This window comes from Drosophila kikkawai, chromosome 2L (assembly GCF_030179895.1).
Source record: "Drosophila kikkawai strain 14028-0561.14 chromosome 2L, DkikHiC1v2, whole genome shotgun sequence".
Classification (NCBI taxonomy): domain Eukaryota; kingdom Metazoa; phylum Arthropoda; class Insecta; order Diptera; family Drosophilidae; genus Drosophila; species Drosophila kikkawai.
The window spans coordinates 28,168,650-28,192,756 of NC_091728.1; the positions used below are offsets into that span (position 1 = coordinate 28,168,650).

Genomic DNA, 24,107 nt, shown 5'->3' on the forward strand with positions numbered 1-24,107 from the left:
ATTTTTTATGTTTGCATGCCAAAAAAAAGGAAGTAGAAGCCAGTGGACTTCTGGTTTTTTTTGCGACGAAACAAAGATGATGTTGTACTACAATATATAACATTACTCCAGAAGTCCACTGGCTTCTCCTGGTGTTTCTGGGCAAACCAAAGTCGCTTTTCGATGTTTACTTTCGATAGCAACAATTTTAAGGATGTGTACTCGGTCTGTTTTAGCAGCTTTCGGACGGTTTCGTGAGAAACATTTAGATTACTTGTGTCCTTAATATCGCTTGCTATGGATCTGAGCGAAACATGAGGTATTTTGGCCAGTTCCCTTAGCAATTTTCGCTCATCTCTCTATTTACAGTCAACACACAATTTATTCGGACACCCTTGATTTCCAACTTGATTCATTAATAATAATTAATAACAAATACGTAACGAAAACCAACAAATTAAATTTAATAAAAAAAATAACGAACTTTCGATATAAACATTAGATATTTTCTTAAACAAACGAAAAAAGTCATAAATTTACGCACAAAAATTACTCGTACACATCAAAGAATATTAAAAAAAAAACATATTTCTTGATCCAATATTTTTAATATTTGGTGGGTCCTCCCTTAGCATTGATGAGAGCTTGTAAACGTCGACCCATGCTTTTTACCAAGTTGCTGGTGTCGTTAGCGCTTATTTGATCCCATTCTGCCATCAACGCTGTTTTTATGGACTCCTTGGACGAAATGGCGTGCTTCCGAATCTTTTTCTCCAGAATATCCCACACGTGTTCAATCGGATTTAAGTCAGGTGACTGGGGGATGTGTTTTTAGCTGCTTGCAGTGATATAGAAGCCACTCTTGCACCAAATACGAAGAATGTTTCGGTTCATTATCTTATTGAAACAAGAATGTCTTCGTATCTAGACCCAGTTTTATCACACTCGGAATCAAATTTTCGCTCAAAATGTTTTTATACATTATCTTGTCCATTTTGTCGTCAATGAAGACCATTCGGCCGACTCCACCTGCAGCTACACACCCCAAACCATTACATTCCCGCTACCATGCTTAACAGTCGAAATTAGGTTTTTCTCCTTCACGGCTTCATTTGGTTTTCTCCACACTTTCGAGGGGCCATCAATATATTAAATTTTGATTTAGTATTTAGCGACGAATCTAAATTTAACATATTTGGACACGATGGCCCCTCTAAAGTGTGGAGAAAACCAAATGAAGCCATGAAGGAGAAAAACCTTATTCCGACTGTTAAGCATGGTGGCGGGACTGCAAGCAGCTAAAACACCTCCCCCAGTCACCTGACTTAAATCCGATTGAACACGTGTGGGATATTCTGGAGAAAAAGATTCGGAAGCACGCCATTTCGTCCAAGGAGTCCATAAAAACAGCGTTGATGGCAGAATGGGATCAAATAAGCGCTAACGACACCAGCAACTTGGTAAAAAGCATGGGTCGACGTTTACAAGCTCTCATCAATGCTAAGGGAGGACCCACCAAATATTAAAAATATTGGATCAAGAAATATGTTTTTTTTTTTAATATTCTTTGATGTGTACGAATAATTTTTGTGCGAAAAATTATGACTTTTTCCGTTTGTTTAAGAAAATATCTAATGTTTATGTTGAAAGTTCGTTATTTTTTTGTTAAAATATATTCTAAGAATGTTAATCTTCACTATGTAATTTAATTCGTTGGTTTTCGTTACGTATTTGTTGAGTTATTAATGAATCAAGTTGGAAATCAAGGGTGTCCGAATAAATTATGTGTTGACTATAGGATGCTGTATGTTGTCTGCCGTAATACGGAGAACATTTCAGACAGTTCCTGGACGTTTTTTCCCGATCTGGTGGTTATAATAAACCAGTTGTGCAACATCGTGCGAAGTTCTCTTTCCAGGCATTTTTTTTAATCTTGATAGAACTTGTCGCGCCAAAATTGATTGACAAATGATTAGGAACGCAAAGGCTAAGAGGAGAAAAAAAAACCAAAGCTCAATTCCAATGGGAGCTGTCCTAAATCTGTATATGTAAGGCTTTATTTGCCGCTGATGTCAAAACACTTTCTTGACAGTATGAAATCTGCATGTTATTTGTTTTTATTTTTTTTAAGACAGTTACCAAATGAAATGTTGTTATTTTTTCTCATAAATTAGTACTTACCTACAGAATCGAAATACAATTTTTAAAATATTTAAAAACGCTGATTACTTTCTTTTTTTGGCATGCAAACATAAAAAATCAAAACACTTTTTATTGTCAAAACACTTTGTTGACATACTGTATGTACATACAATGTATGTAATTACATTGTCGGCTTAAAAATATTTGAATTGTATTAAAATATAAATAATAAACCATTAGACGCTATTAATTAGCAAATAATGAACGATTTTCTAAGATGTTCGCTGACTTTTGAGACAGCTTTTTTTTGGGGGAATTTGGTAAATTAAATTGCCGTTCAATAACTGATTATTTCCCTTTTTAAAATGTCTTTTGCGAACTACATATCATTTAATGAACGACATTTATTATATAAACCTTTTTTTTTCCTGCCGGATAGAGAAGCGCTTCATGCGAGCAATGTTTTTATTATCAGAATTTTCCTCTATATTGCCTTTAAAAGTAACGTAAATTCTGTTATTTTTTGAGTAAAATCACAGCTATTTATTTTTTTTAATTTAATTTTAATGGCTCAATATCTTAAGAATATTGTGTCCAAGTTTTATATCGATCATAGCTAAATTGACCAAATTATGCAGAGTTGAACGAAGGTAAAAGAAGTTTGCAACGCAGTGAGGTAGACATTTCCGACCCTATAAAGTATATATCGACGCATTTCCGCGAAAGTATCGTATGTCGCTTTTTTTCGAAATTGAGATTTTAATGCAAAATTGTTAAGCACCTAACGTCTTACTATCCTGTGAAATATTATAACTGAAAGCTCTATAGTTCCGATAAAAATTAAGTTTCAATTTTTTAATTATTTAATTAATTAATTATTTTTCAATTCCACAAGACAACGCTAACAACTTAAAAAAAACAAAAAAAAAATTGGTTATCTTTATGTCACAGTTTATTTCATGCAAAAACTTTGGGTGCATTTAATTTGTTAATTGTTATTTAAAAATATCTAATTCTTTTTGTGCGCTCCGCACGACTATAGAGCTGCGGGAATTGGTCCTTAATCATTTTAAAAGTGAAAAACTTGGCGAAATATTACTTAAATAGTTAACCTAACCATAAGTACTGTTCAGTAAATCATCCCAAGCTTCAATCGGGAAAATCGGGAGGCAGGTAATGGCTGAAATGCTCCAAACCAAATTTTTATTAAGCTTGAGGAAAGGTACATTATCCGGAAAATTAGTGTTAATTCAAAATATTTGGCGATAAAACTAATAGTAAATGTTGGACATGAAATGGCCTAAAAGTATTCCGTGAAAACCGTCCGACGGTTATAATGGGAACACAACTTTAAAGGCCGAGTAACCCGGAAAAAGGCTTTCAAAATCCATAAAAATACGAAGTGCAGGCTTAAATTGGCCAAGGAGCACATAATTTCATTAGCTTTCGTTCTGGAATGAATTTATTTTCACATACGAGACCAAATTCAATATTTATAAGGTAGGACCGAGAGCAATATGTTCAAAAACAACAAAATTCAGAGCTCCACCACCAGAACCGATCCCCTACAGTCAAGCACGGTAGTGGTACTCGCATGGTTTGGGCGTGTATGGCTGCAACCGGTGTTGGAAACCTAGTTTTCATCGAGGGAAATATGGCTAGAATATGTACCTTCAACTTTGGAAAGATAATTTGCTTCAGATCGCCGATATATTGGGCCCAAATCGGATCTGGATCTGGGCATCCACAAGAAGTCGATATCTAATAAAAACAGGCCCATTGGAAGAATGGGCCAGGATTCCAAAGGAGTCCTAAGAAAAGTTGGTTTCTTTCATTAAAACTCTTTTAGAAGACAAAAAAAATTTGTAAGTTTAAGAAAAACCGAAGTATTTAATATCATCTTTTTTGCACTAAATAAGCTGTGACATAAAGATAACCAATATTTTTGGTTTTGTTATGTTTTTAGCATTGTCTAGTGGAATTGAAAAATAATTAAGGACTTAAATAAATGCTTAAACCCTACTTAACAATACTGCATTTAAATTTTCTTTATATCTCGTATAGTTTGTCAGATATACAAGTTTGAATTTCAAGTTTACCTCTGCACGAAATAAGCTGTGAGCCACTGTATATTCTTGATCAGCATCAACAGCCGAGTCGATCTAGCCATGTCCCTCTGTCTGTCCGTTTCTACGCAAACTAGTCTCTCAGTTTTAAAGCTATCTTAATGAAATTTTGCATATAGTCTTCTATATACTCTCACTGCTATATACAGCTGTGTTCACGGAAATAGCAGTGCCCCACGACCTGCACGTTTAAGATTGGAAAATACTGTTACAAACACTATTTTGTTTCATAAAGGCTTAGTGTATTTAATTATTAACAATACCACAATCATTTAATTTAGGTAACATAAACCTTTTAGAAGATATAGCTAATAACAACAAAAAAGGTCTATATTATGCCGTTCATTGAAATAGCAGTGAAAAACTAAAATTCTTCATAAATTTAAAAATATCGTATAGGAAACCTATTTCTTCTTAAATTCTAATTGACTATGATCTAATATTTTGTTAAATAGCCTTTAGAAGCTATCATAGCCTCATACCTGGGTGGCAAGGAGTCCACCAAGTCTTAGCAACGCTTGAGGGGAACATGGCCTTATTCCTCCTGCACAAATTGCCAAAGCTGCGGCTTAGAAGTCGGAAACTTCTTTAATACGTAGCTCTTGATGTCCCCCATAAGTTTTCGATCGGATTTATATCCGGGGACCGTGCCGGCCATGGCATTGCATCCACTTTTTCATTAAGAACCCACTCCTTGGCCACCTTGATGGTATGATTAGGGTCACTGTACTGCTGAAATGTCCAAATTAATGGCATATTTCCATCAGGATAAATATTTAGACATAAACATAATGGTCTTTGATCCCACCGATCATATATACGGGACCTACAACGTTGTATGAAAAATATACCCATACAATGATTTTAAGACCACCGTTCTTTACTGTCTTCAGCGTGTAGTTTGGGTGGTACTATGTATTTGGAGGTCGACGGACATATTGTCTTGTCCTATTCCACCAAATAAAACCAGTTTGGAGTCATTTGTCCAAAGGATATTACGCCATTTGAATAGTGGCAGTTCAAGTGGCTATTGGCGAACTCGGATCTGGCCTTGATATGCCTTCAACCAACCAGTGACATTTTCCATGGACTTCGCGAATCTAAAATTTATTCAAAAAGTCCCCGGCGAATGGTCCCATGACTGATTCCCAAGCCAATTCACGCTCATATATCCCTAGAGGATGCAAAAGGACGAGCTTTGCTGAAGCGAAGTACGCGTCGAGCCTGTACAATTGTGGTTTTGCGAATCGTACCTCGGTTTTTTTTGGGTTCGGTTCATATTTTATGACTTATAAACTAATTTAAAAGAACAATTTGAAAGATTTAGAGACTCTTTACATGTTTTGCCCTTCTTTCTAGGCTAAGTTATCTGATACCTTTCTCTCATGAAGCAGTGAGGTCCTGCGCCCACTAAAATAATTTTTTTTTGCGTTGTAAAGGTGTATTATAGTATAAACTATAATAACGACCTTAATTTAACTCATTTTTTACAAAATTAAAAGAAATTTCGGCACTTTTTGCGAAAGAAAATTAAAAACTGCTATTTCAGTGATCGGCCAAAACGAGCTGCATATGTGAAAAAATATCAATAAAACATAAAAATAGAGCAAATCTAACGGAATTTTTTCTCGATTCTTATCTTTATGTTCCATTTTACAAAAACAATGTGCAATAGATCGGCTTGCAAAAAGGAATTTGTACAAAAAAACGTTTTGAAGTTGTTCCTCTGTCGCACTGCTATTTCAGTGAACACAGCTGTATGTCGGAACGGGCCGGATCGGACAACTATATCATATAGCTGCCATACAAATGTTCTATACATTTTTAGAAAAAAAAAAATTATAACTTGGCTGTTTTTCAACATTTTTGCATCATTTCTGAGATATGGCCAAATGATCGTATTTCAGAATTTTGGTATACATTTTATGAAAATTGGACAACTGTATCATATAGCTGCCATAGAAGTGATCGGTAAAACTGTATTTAATTTTTTTCGTAAATTTTTTTTTTATTTTAAAGGCCTAATATCTTAAGAATACTGTGTCCATGTTTTACATCGATCAGAGGAAAATTGACGAACATATGCGGAGTTGAACGAAGGTCGGTTGGTGTTAAATGCATGAACTTTACAAAGTTTAAAGCGCTCTCCTGAAAAATGCCATTTTGAAAATTGGTGTACACGATAACTTAAAATCTACTGAACCGATCTTTTTGAAATTTGGAACTTAACTTCTTAAGGTAATTCTACGGGTACTTACTTAACAAAAATTGTTCAAATGTTGTGTTATTATATGGTATGTAAGTAGGGTTGTCGAAATTTGAAAAAAATATCGTATCGATGATATTTTTTTTTGTGAAAAATGATAATAATATTTAAAATATCAAAAAAAAAAAAAATCGATATATCTGATATTTTTGATATTTTTTGTAAAATAAAAAAAAAAGGTTTTTCTGCACAATTAGGGGATTCCCTTAACTGTTGACAATTTTTCTTGAATTTTCAAAGATTCTGCGATTCAACAGTTAAGGGAATACTCTAAATAAAAAGACGACAAGTTTCTGCATGTTTATTTCGCATGTGAGACGACAAAATTGACGAATTTCCACTCGTCTTAATCACTTTTTCGCAATGCTTCCACTTCGCTAGGCCGTTGGTTATGTTTATGTAATTAGATTTTACATTCATATTCTTTTTTTCAAAGAAGTTTCCTTTTTCCTCCGAAAGAAAAATATCAAAAAATATCAAAAAAAAAAAAAAAATCGTGATTTCGATATTTGGGCAAAAAAATTTCACGATATAAATATATCATTTTCAGACAAAAATATCGATATATTGATATTTTGATATATTATCAACAACCCTATATGTAAGGCATTAAAGTCTGTTTATTATTAGTTAATGCTGGATGATATAAGGATTGTTGTTTTGTTGATTAAATAAAAACACAAAGGTTAAGTTTGATTTTGTTAATTTAATTATTTTTATATTCACTCGCAACACCACACCAAGCACGCTGTTCGAAAGGCAAGAAGAGAAACTAAAAATGCGACCAAAGCTAGTTATTCAATTATACCAAAAAGTATTATGGTATTATGGTATTTCTGAATGAGGAATGGGGTATTCCAACACGCCCCCTCAGAAATAGCATCTATAACAAAAAATATAAACTTTTGATAATACATTCATTTGTAATTATTATGAACTTAGTGTGGGTGGTGTGCGTTCTGGGGATTGTTCTGTGATCCAGCATTTGCTGCAAGGATACGGGGAAACCCAGAAAAACCCGATCAGATCACTCTTACATAATACAAACAATTAAATATTAAATCGTAGAAAACTTAATGCTTATACAAATAAAAGGGACAAAATATTTCACGAGATCAATTCAAATTAGATCAAAAAAAAACTTCAGCTTCAGCAAAAATATGGATTAGTCATCCTGCAGTAATCCCAATTCACGTCCTATTTCCAGAAACTTCGCAGCAGGCAATGGCTTTGTGACTATGTCAGCAAGTTGGTTCTCTGTGGAAATATACTCAAGACAAATAGTGTTACTTTCAATTTGCTCTCTGGCAAAATGATATTTGATATCAATGTGTTTGGCTCGTTTATGACATGAGGGGTTATTTGCTATACTGATACAGCCTTGATTATCTTCGTAAATTTTAATTGGATTCTCGAGATTTATATTTACACTACTAAGAAGAGATTTTAGCCACAACGCTTCTCTCACGGCTTCAAATAAAGCCATGTACTCAGCTTCAGTTGATGATGCTGCTACTGAGTTCTGCCTCTTTGTGTTCCAACATATTAAATTTAAATTGAACATTTTGAATAAATACCCTGTGGTACTTTTTCTATCAATCTCGTTACCTCCCCAATCAGAATCCACGTAACCAACTAATGTATTTTTAAACTCTGCATTTCTTTTAAAAATAACTTTAATTTCAATAGTTCCCTTTAAATACCTAAGGACCCTTTTTAAGCATTGCCATAACTCGGAATTATTTTTGCTACTATATCTACTTAAAATATTTACTGCAGTAGTTAAGTCGGGACGTGTACATAGCATTATGTACATTAAACATCCTATGAGATTACGACATGGGGCATTACAGTTTTCATCTGAATTAAGTAATTCATAATTTAATTTGCTTGCTAAAGGGGTACTAACAGCATTGCAATTATCCATGTTAAATTTATTTAAAATTCTTTTAACATATGCAGCTTGACTTAAGTAAATTTTATCATCATCCATTTCTATTCTAATACCAATAAAATGTTTTATTTCCTTTAGATCGGTCATCCCAAAGTTTTCCATTAAATATTTTTTAAATTTATTCATTGTTGTCATATTTCCCGTAGCTATAACCACGTCATCAACATATAACAGCACATAAACATTATCCCTTACATCACCTTTATCCAGGATATATATACATCGATCTACAGAAGAGTTTACAAACTCACAATCTTTCAATGCTTGCTCAAACACTTCAAACCAGCATCTAGCTGCTTGTTTGAGTCCGTAAATTGCCTTATTTAATTTACATACATTGTCACCTTTGCAATGTATAACTTGAGGAAGTCTCATATATATTTCCTCTTTTAACGTGCCATTTAAGAAAGCAGTTTTAACATCCATTTGATGGACTTTCAAATTATATTGTACTGCCAACGATAATATAAATCGAAAACTGGAAATTCTAGCTACAGGAGCAAAAGTCTCCTCATAATCGACTTGGTATTTCTGAGTAAATCCTCGTGCAACCAATCTAGCTTTATATCTAGTAGGATTTCCCAATTCGTTATATTTAATTGAAAATACCCATTTGCTATCGACTATGTTTCTATGTTTAGGATTCTCTATTATTGTCCAGGTATTATTTAGTTCATGGGCACTTAACTCTGTTTTAATGGCTTCCTCCCAAAATAATTTATCGTTTCTATACTGAATTTCGTCATATGTATTTGGGACATCGTTAAAGATAGTGTGAGCATTTAGTACAAATTTATTTAAATTATTATCATCTTCATTATATGATATCTGACCCTTTGTTTTTAACCTCTCACTTCTTCTACTCGTAATTTCAATACCATCAGTTCCATCTAAGTATTCTGCTGTTTCACTTTCCCTACTGTCATTCGGGTTGTTTAATCCCTTACTTTCATTCAGGAGATCATCTCGCTTTCTTTTCTTACTCTCATTCAGAAAATGTTCATTAGTTTCCTTACTATCATTCAGGATTTGTGTGTTGTCGCATTCCTTACTTTCATTCGGGAATTTTGTTTCATTTGTTTCCTTACTATCATTCAGGACATTTTTATATTTACTTTCCTTACTATCTTTCAGGAATTCTGTTTCAAATTTAACAGCTCTAGAATTAACCATATTGGTTTCATCGACAACCACATCTCTTGCAACGAGAAATTTTTCATTTACAGCATCCCACAGTTTAAAACCATTCGCTTCGTAGCCCACTAAAATAGCTTTGTATGATTTATCATCAAACTTTCCCTTTTTTATTTTATTGTGCACATATACAGTTGCACCAAACACTCTCAAATGTTTTAAATCAGGCTTTTTATTGTGCCACATCTCATAAGGGGTCTTCATGGTATTAACAATCGCCCTACTTGGAATTCGGTTAATTAAATAGGTTGCAGTTAACACTGCTTCTCCCCAGAAACTTTTGTCAAGTTGTGCACCACTTACCATTGCACGAGCTTTCTCTGTGATGGTCCTAATCATTCTTTCAGAAACACCATTTAACTGTGGTGTGTGTGGCACTGTTAAGTGATAAGTAATACCCTTTTTAACACAAAATTGACGCATCTCATTTGAGAGATATTCTCTCCCATTGTCAATGTACAAATTAACAATTTTCAAATTAAAATGAGCTTCACATTTTGCTACAAAGTCTATAAACATATTAAATACGTCAGATTTGTGTTTTATTAAATAAATTACGCAATAGTGTGTAAATTGATCGACAAAGATCACGAAATAATTTTTGTCATTTAAAGAAACTGGAGTAATTGGTCCACAAACATCTGAATGCACAACAAATAGGGGTCTTTTAATATGGGTCTTATCTTTAAATTGTTTAAATGGTAACCTTGCTTGTTTTCCATTTAAACATGATTTGCAAATTTCATTCGACAACTCTAAATTATTTAATATACTGTTATCACTAAACATATTATTTCGTTTTATTTCTAATAACTTGCCATTGCTAATATGACCAAGCCTCTCATGCCATAATCGAAAATTATTTTTATGTTTCGCATATATATTATATGCTTGAAATTGAACAATAGGAATGTTGCCAAACATACCTGAATTCTTGACCACCGTCATTCTTGGAAATGGTCACACCGTCCTTGTCAAATTTGACTGACATTCCCGCCTCTTGGAGGCGCTTCACCGACATCAAGTTTCCAGCAGCCTGCTCGCAATACAGCACGTCCTCCAGCGTTATTTCGTGGTCATTGCGCAAACGCACAATGCCACGCTTAGATGCGTAAATATATTCGCCTTGCTTGGCTACAGCGATCTTCAGCGGCGGCACCAAATTCACAGAATCGATGAACAGCGACTCATCATTTATGAGATGATCACTTGCACCGGAATCAAGGATAAATCCACAATTATCTACCGGGAGGTTTCCCTGTACTTCATTCACCATGAATGCAATGCCTTGTGATGTTGCGGTTTTAGCTTGTTTATCGTTATTTCTGTTATTACTATTTCTTTCATTTAGTATTCTTTTATAGTGATAGCAGTCTTTTTTTAATGTGGCCCTCTTTGTCACAGTGGTGACATCTAACCCTATTCTTGGAATTTCCCTTAAATGTTTTCTTGTGTTTAATCAATCTATTTTTAACAAACGCTAGTGTTAAGTTATCCTCTGACAATGTCTCTATTGCTGTGATGACGCCATCGTAGGACGAAGGCAATGTAATTAACAAATGAGACACTTTATCCATCTCTTCTATTTTTGCACCCGCGGCCAACAACTCACTAATCAAATCATCAAAAATAGTAAAGTGGGACAATAGGGACATCTCACTCGAGAGTTTGAGAGAAAGCAAGCGTTTGCGAACTGCCAACTGCGACGCCAGACTTTTACGTTCATATACCGCGTCCAAATTTCTAAGAATTTGACGCGCCGTTATATCGCTTGTAGCGAAATTTAAAAATGAATCGCTTAGGTACTCTATTAGAGTACTTTTGGCACAACGCTCGGCTTTCATCCACTGGTCATCCATTTCATCAGGCTGGTCTTGATCAATTACTTTAAGTACATTCAGTTCGGTCAATAAGGCCCTAATTCTAAATTTCCAAATCGCGTACTTCTCGCCATCGAATGGCTTTATATTTCGTTTAATCTTGTCCATTTTAGCGTGCACACAAATGCAGTTGTATTAGTGTTGGTGTACACACGCGGAACTCAATCCGATGCAATTTCACAAGAGTTTGCTATTTCGCAAGAATTTTAAATTTCCAAGAAATTGATATTTGGCTTTTTCTATAAGACACTGTTTCACAAATCAATTGTATATTAGGCATGGACTGGGCCCATAACCTGTTGTTTTGTTGATTAAATAAAAACACAAAGGTTAAGTTTGATTTTGTTAATTTAATTATTTTTATATTCACTCGCAACACCAAGCACGCTGTTCGAAAGGCAAGAAGGAAGAGGAACCAAAAATGTGACCAAAGCTAGTTATTCCATAATACTAAAAAGTATTATGGTATTATGGTATTTCTGAATGAGGAATGGGGTATTCCAACAAGGATGAACAATGAAATTGGTGATAAAATCAACGACGACTGCGACTTTCGGCTCCTTATGACGACTGCTGTTAACTGACGACTTGAACGACGACTTTTCCGACGGTTGACCCTTCGACGCACCGACTTTTAATGCTCGAACTTGATCCATCGACGACTATTATGACTACTTGACGATTTAACTCCAACTTGACGACTTTAATATCTGCTTTTCGTACCGCTGCTTCCTTTAGGTTTTTCTTCTCCGATGCTAGTTATTTTTCTCTAGAGATGTACCTCTAAAAGTATCGCCTCCATATCCGCTGGCAGGCACGTTGACAACCATCGATAACCCTGACTGTTTTTTACATTCGGCCATCCTGATACTCTGAGTCTGACCCAAACGATTCTTCATCCTCGTTCATATTTCCAAAGTTTAATGTTATCCACGCTGGTCTAAGTGTAAGTTGGTCCTTCCACAAACGCTGCTTTTCGGTGCCATTTCGCTTGACTTTGGTTATTGTGTATGGGCCGAGGTATGAGCTTGCTAACTTTTTCCCAGCCACAAATTGTGTCCGCTTTATAGCAACCAGGTCACCTTCTTTGTAGAGCTTTTCCATGACTCGATTCTTGTCGTAATTTCTCTTGTACGCTTCTTGGGCTTCCTGAATCTGCTTCCTTGCTTCTATCCGCATCTGATTTCTTTCCTGATCAAAATCAGTGGCCCATTCCTCTTCCGACAACGACAACACATTATCGCTAACTTTGTTGTGCATTTGTACTCCAAATAATAATTGAAACGGTGTCTTCTTTGTAGAGCAGTGGACATGCGTGTTGATAGCTGCTTGAACTTGTGCTACAAACTTATACCACTTTGATGGATCTTCAGCGCACAGTTTATCCATTATTGAGATTATGCATCTGTTTACACGTTCAATTTGTCCATTTCCTCTTGCAACTCCTGTTGTAGTCCACACATGTTTAATTTGTCCATTTCCTCTTGCAACTCCTGTTGTAGTCCACGTGTTCTTGAAATTGATTGGAAGTAAAGGCGACACCTCTATCGCTTATGATACGTACTGGGTGGCCAAAAACTGCAGACCATTCCTGAAACTTCTTCACGACTTCATCGCTTCCCGTGCTCTTTGTTGGGAATAACCAAACAAACTTGGTAAATGCATCCACGGTTGCAAAGATAAATCGATACTGCTTTGACGTTGCGTCCATTGGTCCGAGGTGATCTACATGAAGAGTATGCAGTGGTTTATCTCTCTTGTCAATACAATACAGCTGACCTTCTTTCTTTCAGGTTTTTTTGTTGATCAAGATACATTTCACGCAGTTGCTGATGACTTGGCCTATTTTTTTCTCCATATGCGGAATCCAGATCTGTTGCTGCAAGGAATGCACCATTTTCTGCAGGGCAAAGTGACCAACATCATGTACTTCTTTTATTAACTGATTCTCCATTGATTTAGGTACGACCATGACATCATTTCCATCCACCACTTTGAACAGTATTCCTCCCTTTAGCTGGAAATCCTTGTAGGGCTGGGTTTTAAGAATTTCGAGAATTGCTGCGATATACTTGTCTTTCTGCTGGGCTGCTTTTATCTGAACTGATATCTCTAAAGTTACTATGAATACATCTACTGGATAGCGGCTTAAAATGTCGACGTGTTTCATTTTATCTCCTGCTCGACGTCCAACTTGAAATGTAAAATCTTCGAGATACAGAATCCATTCAGCTACTTCTCTGGGTATATCTTTCTTCTTTACAGTCTGAGAAAACGCTGCACAGTTGGTGAGCAACTTGAACTTGATTCCCAACAGGTAATGGCGGAACTTTTTGACGGCTAAATAGGCAGCTTTTACTTCAAGAATATAACTGTGGCGCTTTGAGCCAGCTGTTGATGTTTTCTTGTTCCAATATGCACCTGGATAAAGTTCGCCTTCGAATCTCTGTATTAATATGCCACCAAACCCATTCATGGACGCATCCGTGTGTAGTTCTGTTGGCGCTTCTCTGCTATACAGCTGCAGGACTGGTTCGTTCGACAGGATATCTGTTAGCTGGTTCATTGCGTTTATCTGCTCGGCTTCAAAAATAAACTCGGCGTCTTTCTTTAGTAAATTTAGCGGTCGAATTATTACTGCGTATCCTCGATCCTGTCAATCTTTGGAACGATTCGACATCTTTTATGTTCTTAGGGCGAGCAAACTTCTGAACTGCCTGTGTTTTTTGATTTTGCCGTCCTCCGTTGTGTGACCCAAAAACCTGATCCTTTTTTCTAAAAATGAGCATTTCTTCCACTTAATACGCAAATCATACTTAGCCGCCTCCTGCAGGACTTTCTTCAACTTGTTTATGCACTCTTCGTTTGTTTGCGCAAATATGATTATATCGTCGACGTAGATCTGCATGATGTCTTCTTTGATCAAATCTTGAAAAATGGCATTGACAAAACGGTTGAAAACTGCGGGTGAGTTGCAAAATCCAAACGGTGCGTTGCAAAACTCAAACAGACCCTCTGTTGTGATAAAGCAGTAAAGCGACGACTAGACTCTTTGATCGGTACATGTAGGAAACTGTTCTCGAGATCCATGAATCAAATTAATTCTTGAACGGACCCTGGACGTCCCTCGAGCTCTCCGAGGACCGAAAAACCGTCACAAGATAATAGAAATATGTTTTTTTAGAGACAAGGATCTTGTTGCAATGTGGTACACATAAAGTAGACTGTCTTGAACTATTCTGCCTCTTTTAAAACCAAATTAATTATTCAGGCCTGCTCCGGTAATCGAAAACGAAAGATTTTTCGTTTTTGAAAACAAAAAATCGGTACTCCGGTTTTCGAAAAAGAAAGATTTTTTCCATTTGAAAAACGGGCACATCTGTCTGGCCGAAATGAAAAGTAAATGGTTTTTATAACCTTGCAGGGTATTATCATTTCAGTCATAAGTTTGCAACGCAGTGAAGGAGACCTTTCCGACTCTATAAAGTATATATATTCTTGATCAGCGTCAACAGCCGAGTCGATCTAACCATGTCCGACTGTCCATTTCTACGCAAACTAGTCCCTCAGTTTCAAAGCTACCTGAATTAAACTTTGCATATAGTTGATATAGTCGGAACGGACGACTATATCATATAGCTGCCATACAAATATTCGATAAATTTATAGAAAAAAATATAACTTTGCTGTTTTATCAACTTTTTGCATAATTTTTGAGATATGGCCATTTTATATTATTTCAGATTTTCAAATTTAATTTTATTAAAATCGGACGATCGGGAAATTAATAGAAAGAAATTATAACTTTGTTGTTTTTTAACGTATCTTTATCTACTTTGAGATATGAGCTTTTGTTTTTAATTCAGAATTTTGGTATAAATTTAATGAAAATCAGACAACCGTGTCATATAGCTGCCATAGAAGCGATCGGTAAATGTAAAACTGTAAACATAATAAGGATAGGTAAAATGTAAAGAAACTTTGTGTTCTTATTTATGCTATGTATAAGTATACAACTTGTATATATTTTCTTTTATTTATTTTTCTAAATATTTAACCAGAATGGTTCGATTGTTAATGATCCAATTGCAATCTGCAAAGGTATACAAACTTCGGCGTGCCGAAGTTAGCTTCCTTTCTTGTTTTTATATGAAATCAGATCTTATTTACAAAAGGAAACAAATAGTTTATTCAGTGGTCTATTGATGTTTATTTCACACCACCACAAGATCATTCTGGCACGTAGTTATTTTATTAAAAAAATTTGTCTGACCCCACCTCAGAGTTGACATAAAAATTTTTGCCGTGTTTAACAAGATTTTTCGTTTTGGCGATAGGTCGATAAGTCCATCGCAAAAAGTTATCGCCAAGGCTGCCATACTGTTGGTGGCACGAAACAGCCAAGTATAAATACTTATAAAATATTAAAGAATATGTCGGAGATAAATTCTGGGAAGTACACTTTTCCGATGAAGCGAAGCGCGAGGCATAGCAGCAGAGACGAGGGCAGTCTCTGCTGGCGATTGAGGTCCGTTTTCGCGCTACCAAAGGTTATAGGAAAGAAAGTGAAGACTATATAGGATCAACTATATTTAGAACGTGGACAGAAGTATAAAGTGAAGTGAGAGAAGGGGTTGATTCAGCCCAGTAACGATCTGACACGGAATTCGCTGTGCTGCCGCGATAACGAATTAAAATGGACAAATCTGCGTCTGTCCCAACAAATACACCAATAACTTTAAAGGAGCGCCAAAAATGTTGTTTATAAATAATGCTATTTAATTTTATTACTTAAGGGGGTCTTCTCATTCAAAAGCCGTTTTTTGGACCCTTTTTAAAAAAATTCTTATTTGAAAACGCAAAGAATAATTGAAAGCTTTTTTTATTAACTAAACTAAACTAGTAACTAAAAAAGTTGTTCTTGCCTCGATACGAGGGTTGTTCAAAGAGTAATGAAACTTCAAACTTGATGGTCGTAAAAAAAGGTGTCGTCCTGGCGGCCACGATTCAGGGTCTCCAGAGCGTCCGAAATGAAAAATAAAAACGGGGTTATAATCAGAATTGATGTCATTTTCGGGTGACGGAACAGATTTTTTTTTTAATTTTTTTAAACAAAATGGCGGCCATTCAAAAAAAAAAATTTCGATTTCGGGCTTTTTTTTTGTAGTTTAGTGTAAAAAAAAATAGAAAAAAAAATTTAAAAAAAAATCTGTTCCGTCACCCGAGAATGGTGACAATTCTGCGTCGACTCCACTTTGTTTCATGAAAATCGGTTCTGTTGAACTGGAGATATCATGGCCGCCAGTTCGAAAAACGTGTTTTCGAGATAAACGCGTTTGAAGTTTGAAAAAAGCTCATTTTGCGAAGAACTTGCTTCACAAAAAAGGCTGTATCTTCTAAAGTATTTTGAATTTCTAAAAATCCTTTTGGGGACATATACACACCATCCCAAGCTATAAATAAATGCAAAAAAAAAAAAATCGAAAAAAAAAAGTTGCCCAATGAGAAGACCCCCTTAAGGGGTTCTCCAGGTTTTGAAACTTCAAAAAATGAATTTTTTTCAAACTTTTTTATATAATAGTACAAAGTGTCGGGAATGTTGCCCGAAAATTTCAAGTCGATCGAAGCAGAACTGTAGGAGTGGGAGAAATTTAAAGCCCAGCGCTTCGTATGAGTCACAACTGGCAATTCGAACTTTTGCGTCGTTTTTCTCGAAACCACTGTTTTGAAGTCGGTAGTCACGATTTCTCGAAAACTATTACACCGATCGACTTCTGCTTTTGCACACTTCTCCTAGACATGTTTTTGTTTTTGTTTTGTCGTTGTTTTTTTTTTTGTTTTGTCGTTGTTTTTTTTTTTGTTTTGTTTTGTCGTTGAACGAAGGATTTTTTCATCTTCAATTACAACTCATTTTATAAGCCAAAATATGGCCAAAAATGACGTAAAATATGACACTTTTTATAAAAAGCGATACCAAAAATTCAATTTTAATTAAAAAAAAAATCCTTCCTTCAAAGACAAGCCAGACACATACACTAACAGAAAAACGTTGTTTTTTTGATTTCCTATAAACATTGACGGAGATATCCTGCCTACCGCAAGGACAATTTTTTGTGGGGTTAAGTTCAAGCCTTCCTCAACTGCTCATTTTTTAATATTTTTTGTTCAAATTTTTACACAATGTAGTTCAAACTTTATATTTTAATGTACAATAAATTAATTTTTAAAATTCTCGTATAATTTTTTAAAAAATCCACGAAAATAAGCCTTTTTTAGTGTTTTAAAACCCGGATAACCCCTTAATTAATTAATAACCTCTAGGAAAATCGTTTATCCTTTATTATTACGTAAAATCAAATTTTCTGTCCCGCTGACACATATGTGAAATTCCGACCCCTATTCAGATCTGTTCTAGGTTCCACTTCTGCAAAATTTATTCGTATTCGGATTTTACTGACCTTTTCTTGTGTTCCCTTCCGACAAATTCTTACGGATTCGTATTTCCCTCTGTTAAGGGTCCATTCTGGTTGGTTGGGCCAAAAAATAGTCCGTTTTCTTAAAAAAAAACACATTAAGATTCGTTAAAAATTAACCGAGATATTACGGTCGCCAGCTCGAAAAATGAAGTTTTCGAGAAAACGTGTTTAAAGTTATACATATGTATGCTTTGTAGCTGCTTTGAGTCGACCGGTTCGGAGGCTCATAACTTTTAAACTATTACGTATTTCGATTTGCTCTTTTAGTATGATATTCTAGACACTTAAAGCTATCAAAAAATGCAACAAAAAAAATCGATATTTTTTCTATCTGTTAATTTTGGTGAAAAATCAAACAACGTACGTGAAGAACCGCCTTTTATATTTACAATTGCTTATTTCGAAGCCAGGAAAAGGCAAAAATGCTGGGGCTATGGAAATCTATTCATCTAAGATGCTTGTCTTGATTCCGGGGGTCTCAATTAATTATTTGTTAAATTTCGACCATTTAAGGGGTTAAGCGGGTTTTGAAGCACAAAAAAATGCCTATTTTTTAAATGATCATACGACAATTTTACAAATTTCAGTTATTGTACATTAAAATATAAAGTTTGAACTACATTGTGTAAAAATTTGAACAAAATATATTAAAAAATGAGCAGTTGAGGAAGGCTTGAACTTAACCCCACAAAAAATTGTCCTTGCGGTAGGCAGGATATCTCCGTCAATGTTTATATAAAAAAAAAACGTTTTTCTGTTAGTGTATTTTTTTTTTATATTAAAATTGAATTTTTGGTATCGCTTTTTATAAAAAGTGTCATATTTTACGTCATTTTTGGCCATATTTTGGCTTATAAAATGAGTTGTAATTGAAGATGAAAAAATCCTTCGTTCAACGACAAAACAAAACAAAAAAAAAAACAACGACAAAACAAAAACAAAAACATGTCTAGAAGAAGTGTGCAAAAGCAGAAGTCGATCTGTGCAATAGTTTTCGAGAAACCGTGACTACCGACTTAAAAAAAGTGGTTTCAAGAAAATCGACGCAAAACTTCGAATTGCCAGTTGTGACTCATACGGAGCACTGGGCTTTAAATTTCTTCCATTCCATTGAAATTTTCGGACAACATTCCTGACACTTTGTACTATTATATAAAAAAGTTTGAAATAATTGCAGTTTTTTAAGTTTCAAAACCCGGATAACCCGGATAATTTTTCCAAAGTATGGAGTTTTGGGTGTCTGATTGTTTCTAGTGGTCTGATTCTCAAGAAGACTGCATAAATGTAGGTCGTGCTCTAAATCGTGTGGTTCTTTAATTGCTAATAATTGTCAAGGTTACAATTCAAGCCTCTGACGAAAGTCTCTAAGGCTTGTTGCTAAACAGCTTGGTAGAATTCAACTATTGTGTTGTTACCTTGGTTAGAACTGGTATTCTAATGTCGTTAAGTCGAGATTGTTCGCAAAATGCGCTGTTAGGCATTTTGAGATTGCTGTCTAGTCTAAGGGTGTATTGTACGACTCTGCATCTGCTTGTCCGGTAATTTTATTGCGGGCTCCTAAGAGAATTCCATAGTATTCCAGTGAACATTTTCTTTTTACAAATGGTCAACTCTTTGATGACACTCTTCATTTTTCATGATGAATATTCAATTTTGTTTCCCGAAAATTTTCTAAGCGATCGGACGATATCTGGTAATTTATCTAGCTCAATGCGATTGTGCGCTAACTCTAATTTAATTTCATTATCTTCGTATTTTGAAAAATCTCTATTAAGATTAAGTATATCTTCTACTAAACTAGGAGGTTTTTTATTATTTCTTCAATCTCACCCTCAGTCATAATTCGTGCGTTCAGTCGAGAATTAGTTGCTGATGAAGATCTAACCAGATTCGAGGATCTGTCCACTAAGTCTTGTTTGGTCATTTTAATTTGCGAAATATGAACAATAAATGCAAACGTTAAGTAGGCTTTGTCTTTAAATAATCAGAATTCGAAAACGGGATTGTTATTTTTTTAATCTTAGTTTTTGTTTATTTGCCAAATATTTAGGTAACGGTGCACTAGTCAAATAAAATTTCATTATTTTTTTTGAAAAAAAAAAAAAAAAAAAGTTTTTGTCGAAAAATATATTCAATGTGGATGGGTCTTTAACAAAATAAAATAAAATTGTAGGCATTTTTAGCTTCTGATGGAGTTTATTACACAATCATATACTTGTCTTAGGCCAGGTTTAAGAGATTCTATGCAACAAAAGTTGGGAAGCACCAATCATAAATGGTATTACAAAAAAGTAGAAAAACGCAAAATTATTATGCAAATTTAAAATCTTTTTAATTAGGTGGCACGGTGTTATTTTCGTTTTTATACCCTTGCAGGGTATTATAATTTTAGTCAGAAGTTTGCAACGCAGTGAAGGAGACGTTTCCGACCCTATAAAGTATATATATTCTTGATCAGCATCAACAGCCGAGTCGATCTAGCCAAGTCCGTCTGTCCGTCCGTCTGTCCGTCTGTCCGTTTCTACGCAAACTAGTCCCTCAGTTTTAAAGCTATCTGAATGAAACTTTGCATTTAGTCTTCTATATACTCTCACTGCTATATATGTCGGAACGGGCCGGATCGGACGACTATATCATATAGCTGCCATACAAATGTTCGATAAATTAAAAAAAAAATAATTATAACTTATCTGTTTTTAAACATTTTTGCATAATTTTTTAAATATGGCCATTTTATATTATTTCAGAATTTTGGTAGAAATTATATGAAAATCGGACGACTATATGATATAGCTGCCATAGGAACGATCGGGAAATTAATAGAAATAAAATTATAGCTTCGTTGTTTTTCAACGCATTTTTATTTACTCTGAGATATAAGCTTTTTTTAGATTAGTATTCTAGAATGTTGGTATAAATTTTATAAAAATCGGACAACTATATCTTATAGCTGCCATAGAAGCGATCGGTAAATGTATAAAATATATAAAGCTGGGAATGTAAAACTGTAACTGTCAAACTGTAAACATAATAGGTATAGGTAAAATGTAATGAAACTCTGTGTTTGTGAGTGTTTTCAGCATTTAAATCTATAATATAAACATCAAAACAAATCTGCAAGGGTATACAAACTTCGGCGTGCCGAAGTTAGCTTCCTTTCTTGTTTTTCATTCATATTTCTGTCAAGTATTTTGTAAATTTACTAAAGAATGCTATTTTTAGTTGAGATTTAGCTTATTACAGGTCCAAAAAAACCTTCAGTTTTTTCTAATTATTTCTATTTCTAATTATTTACGTAATCAAGACTAAAGACGGTGAATTTGCTGAAAACAAAAAGGATAGCTTTATTGCGATCTCGTCTTCATTTTAATCTTCTTATTAAACACCACGAAAAAGCTCTAATCTACAAAAATAGTCCCAAATAGTTCCCATGGAAATATAACTGTTAATTTTAAAACTACAACAAATAAAATTTTATTAATTAAATTGTTCTTTTTAGATTCGAAAACTTATTTTGGAGATGATTCACAGATTGCCGATAACAGAGAGCTTGAGGCAACACGTCAAAGCCATTATTACAATGATGCTTAAAATATTAAGAACTGATAATGAAGAAAATGTTCTTGTTAGTCTTCGGATTATAATTGAGCTGCATAAACACTTTCGCCCATCGTTTAATCCTGAAGTAAGTATATAATCTTGGAAAGAATTCAAGCTGTTAAAAAACATTTTATATGGTACACTCCTGCCCATAACTAAAAAACACCCTGATAATTTAACTTTCGACCATCGTAAGAAACTCAGAAAGCATAGTACAACAAAATCAAGTATGCAGAATTGAAACTTTATGAATTCAGCTTAGATCTTAGATTGGATTTCACATTTTTAAGTTGCGTTAAAAAGAAGCACAAAAGCCTGATTTTTGTCAAGCCTGAAACTGTATCAAAACTATACGACATATACATATCAACTTGTTTGATTTACTAAATATTTTATTCTTATACCGCATACTTGATTTTGTGCTCCTTTGGTCATCACGATTCTGTAAGTCATTTCCGATTCTATAAACTTTATTATTAACCAGCCATATCCGTCAGTGCTTATGTATTATTATATTATGGATGTGACTTACCGTGTTTCAGAAATGCTTTTCTCGGTTTCTTCTCTGATATTGATATCTAGTAACCACTGTAATGTTTTCATTAGGAAGTAGCTGCCCGTCCCAGGTCCACACGGGAAAGAAACAAATTTGTTTTTGTTTTTCCCAAACGAAGTCATCTGACAAAGGCTATTGTATACACGCGTCCTAGTTGTTAACGATTTTCAGAAAGTCGTTGCGAACGTTGGCTCTCGATTCTGTGGCGCTCAATTGCGACTCATACGCTTTCTGTTTTGTGAGACGATCTGAATTTTCAGAAGATAATTATTGAATACGTCGCATTTTTAATAATCTTGCCTCGGAATTACTTTTAGAATGTTTAAATAACATTAGCATAATTCGCTATCGTATCTTGAAACTAATTTATTCTTCGAATCATAACTTTACTTTTTTGAAATGATTCAGCTTCTATTTTGGCGATGTACTGATAAAATAGTTGACCACATCTCAAGATAAACGTTTCAATATAAACGTTTCAGATGGAACGTTAGCCGCATCACAAAGTGTCCACCATTCCAATGTATGTGTACATACTATAACAAAATGACTATTGTAATTAAATGCAGCACAAATCATATTAGCCAAAATATCATGACGTATTCGTGATCGCAGTAAAAGATTCAGTACATGTACAGAGTCAAATCTATTTCGTGCATTACCTTTATCTGCCGTCTACGATCGTCTTCGTAATGCCACATAATTTCTACTACGCGTTCGCCTAAAACTATTTGTTCGTCTAGGCGTGACATTTTTTCTTCATATAAAAAAAGAAAATGAGAAAAGTGTAGAAAAAAAGAGCCCTGTATATTTATCTGTGTTACAATGCACGCTTCTATAGGTATATAATAGTTCGTGGGGTAGAAAATATACGTTTGCCAGAAAATATTATTTGCAAATCGTGTATGGTTAGAAAAATTAATTTCCAAACTTTCCAGCAGCAACAAGGAATCGAGCTAAAGAGTTTTGGATCTGATACACACAGATGTTTGTGGACCTTTCCCTCTCGGAGGTTCCAAGTATTTTCTGACTTTCATTGACGACAAGTCCCGGAGGATTTTTGTTTACTTTCTGCGTGGATAGAACGGGGTGCTATCCAAACTCATCGAGTTCAAGAATCTGGTGGAACGGCTCACAGGAAGAAGGCTTAAATGCCTGCCCATTAGAGAGTACCCTACCAGATCATTAGAGAGTATGACTCCTATGGAAGCGTGGACAGGTAGGAGACCTTGTGTAAAACACCTAAAAGTTTTTGGAGCTCCTGCAGTTGCTCTGGGCAAAGGTCCGAGGAAGGGTAGCAAATTTCGACCTAAGGGCAAAGACTACATTATGATTGGGTACTTTGTGGCAGCCAAAGGTTATCGACCGTATGACCCAGCAGCTCGACAACTGGTCGAGAAACTAGATGTTTTATTTGATGAACATCATGACGTGGCATCCAAGGGTGATGCTGTGCCGATCGAGCTGGCGGAACTAGAGGAGGCTCGCCAATAGCAGGGGCCCGGAGATGCAGAAATCGTTTCTGAAATATCCTGACATATCATGTCCTAAGAAGCAGTACAATATCCTAGGCGCCCTTTTTCCGATGTTCCGATTCCGTTAACTTACAAAGAGGCAATGGGTAGTACGAAAGCAAAGGATTGGCATGAAGCCATGCCAAGAGAAGATAAGATGCTCCTCAATGCTGACCCCACCAAATCAAACGGCTTCAACCTCTTGAAATTTACCCGGAATATTAAACAACAGCCCATCTGAAAGATCTCCATTAAGAAATCTGACGACACATAGTGCAGGTCTTATTCAGAGATTTCACTAGCTTTTGCGGACGAACTAGAAAGGCCCTTCCAGCCTTTTGACCTCGCGAACCCCGAGGATGTAGAAGAAACACTAGCCTTCATAAATGCCCTCTGCCCGAAGCGGTACCGATCCAACAT

General features: G+C 35.1%; 1 protein-coding gene across 4 annotated transcripts in view; it reads left to right on the forward strand.

Moving 5' to 3' along the window:
• Nipped-A (Transcription-associated protein Nipped-A) overlaps positions 1-24,107 on the forward strand; it is a 177,043-nt gene that overhangs the window by 401 nt on the left and 152,535 nt on the right. For all 4 annotated transcript variants that reach the window (XM_070283344.1, XM_070283347.1, XM_070283348.1 and 1 more), the window contains exon 2: positions 21,517-21,702. In XM_070283344.1, the coding sequence (XP_070139445.1) occupies positions 21,517-21,702 (186 nt within the window). The remainder of the gene's footprint in view (positions 1-21,516; positions 21,703-24,107) is intronic.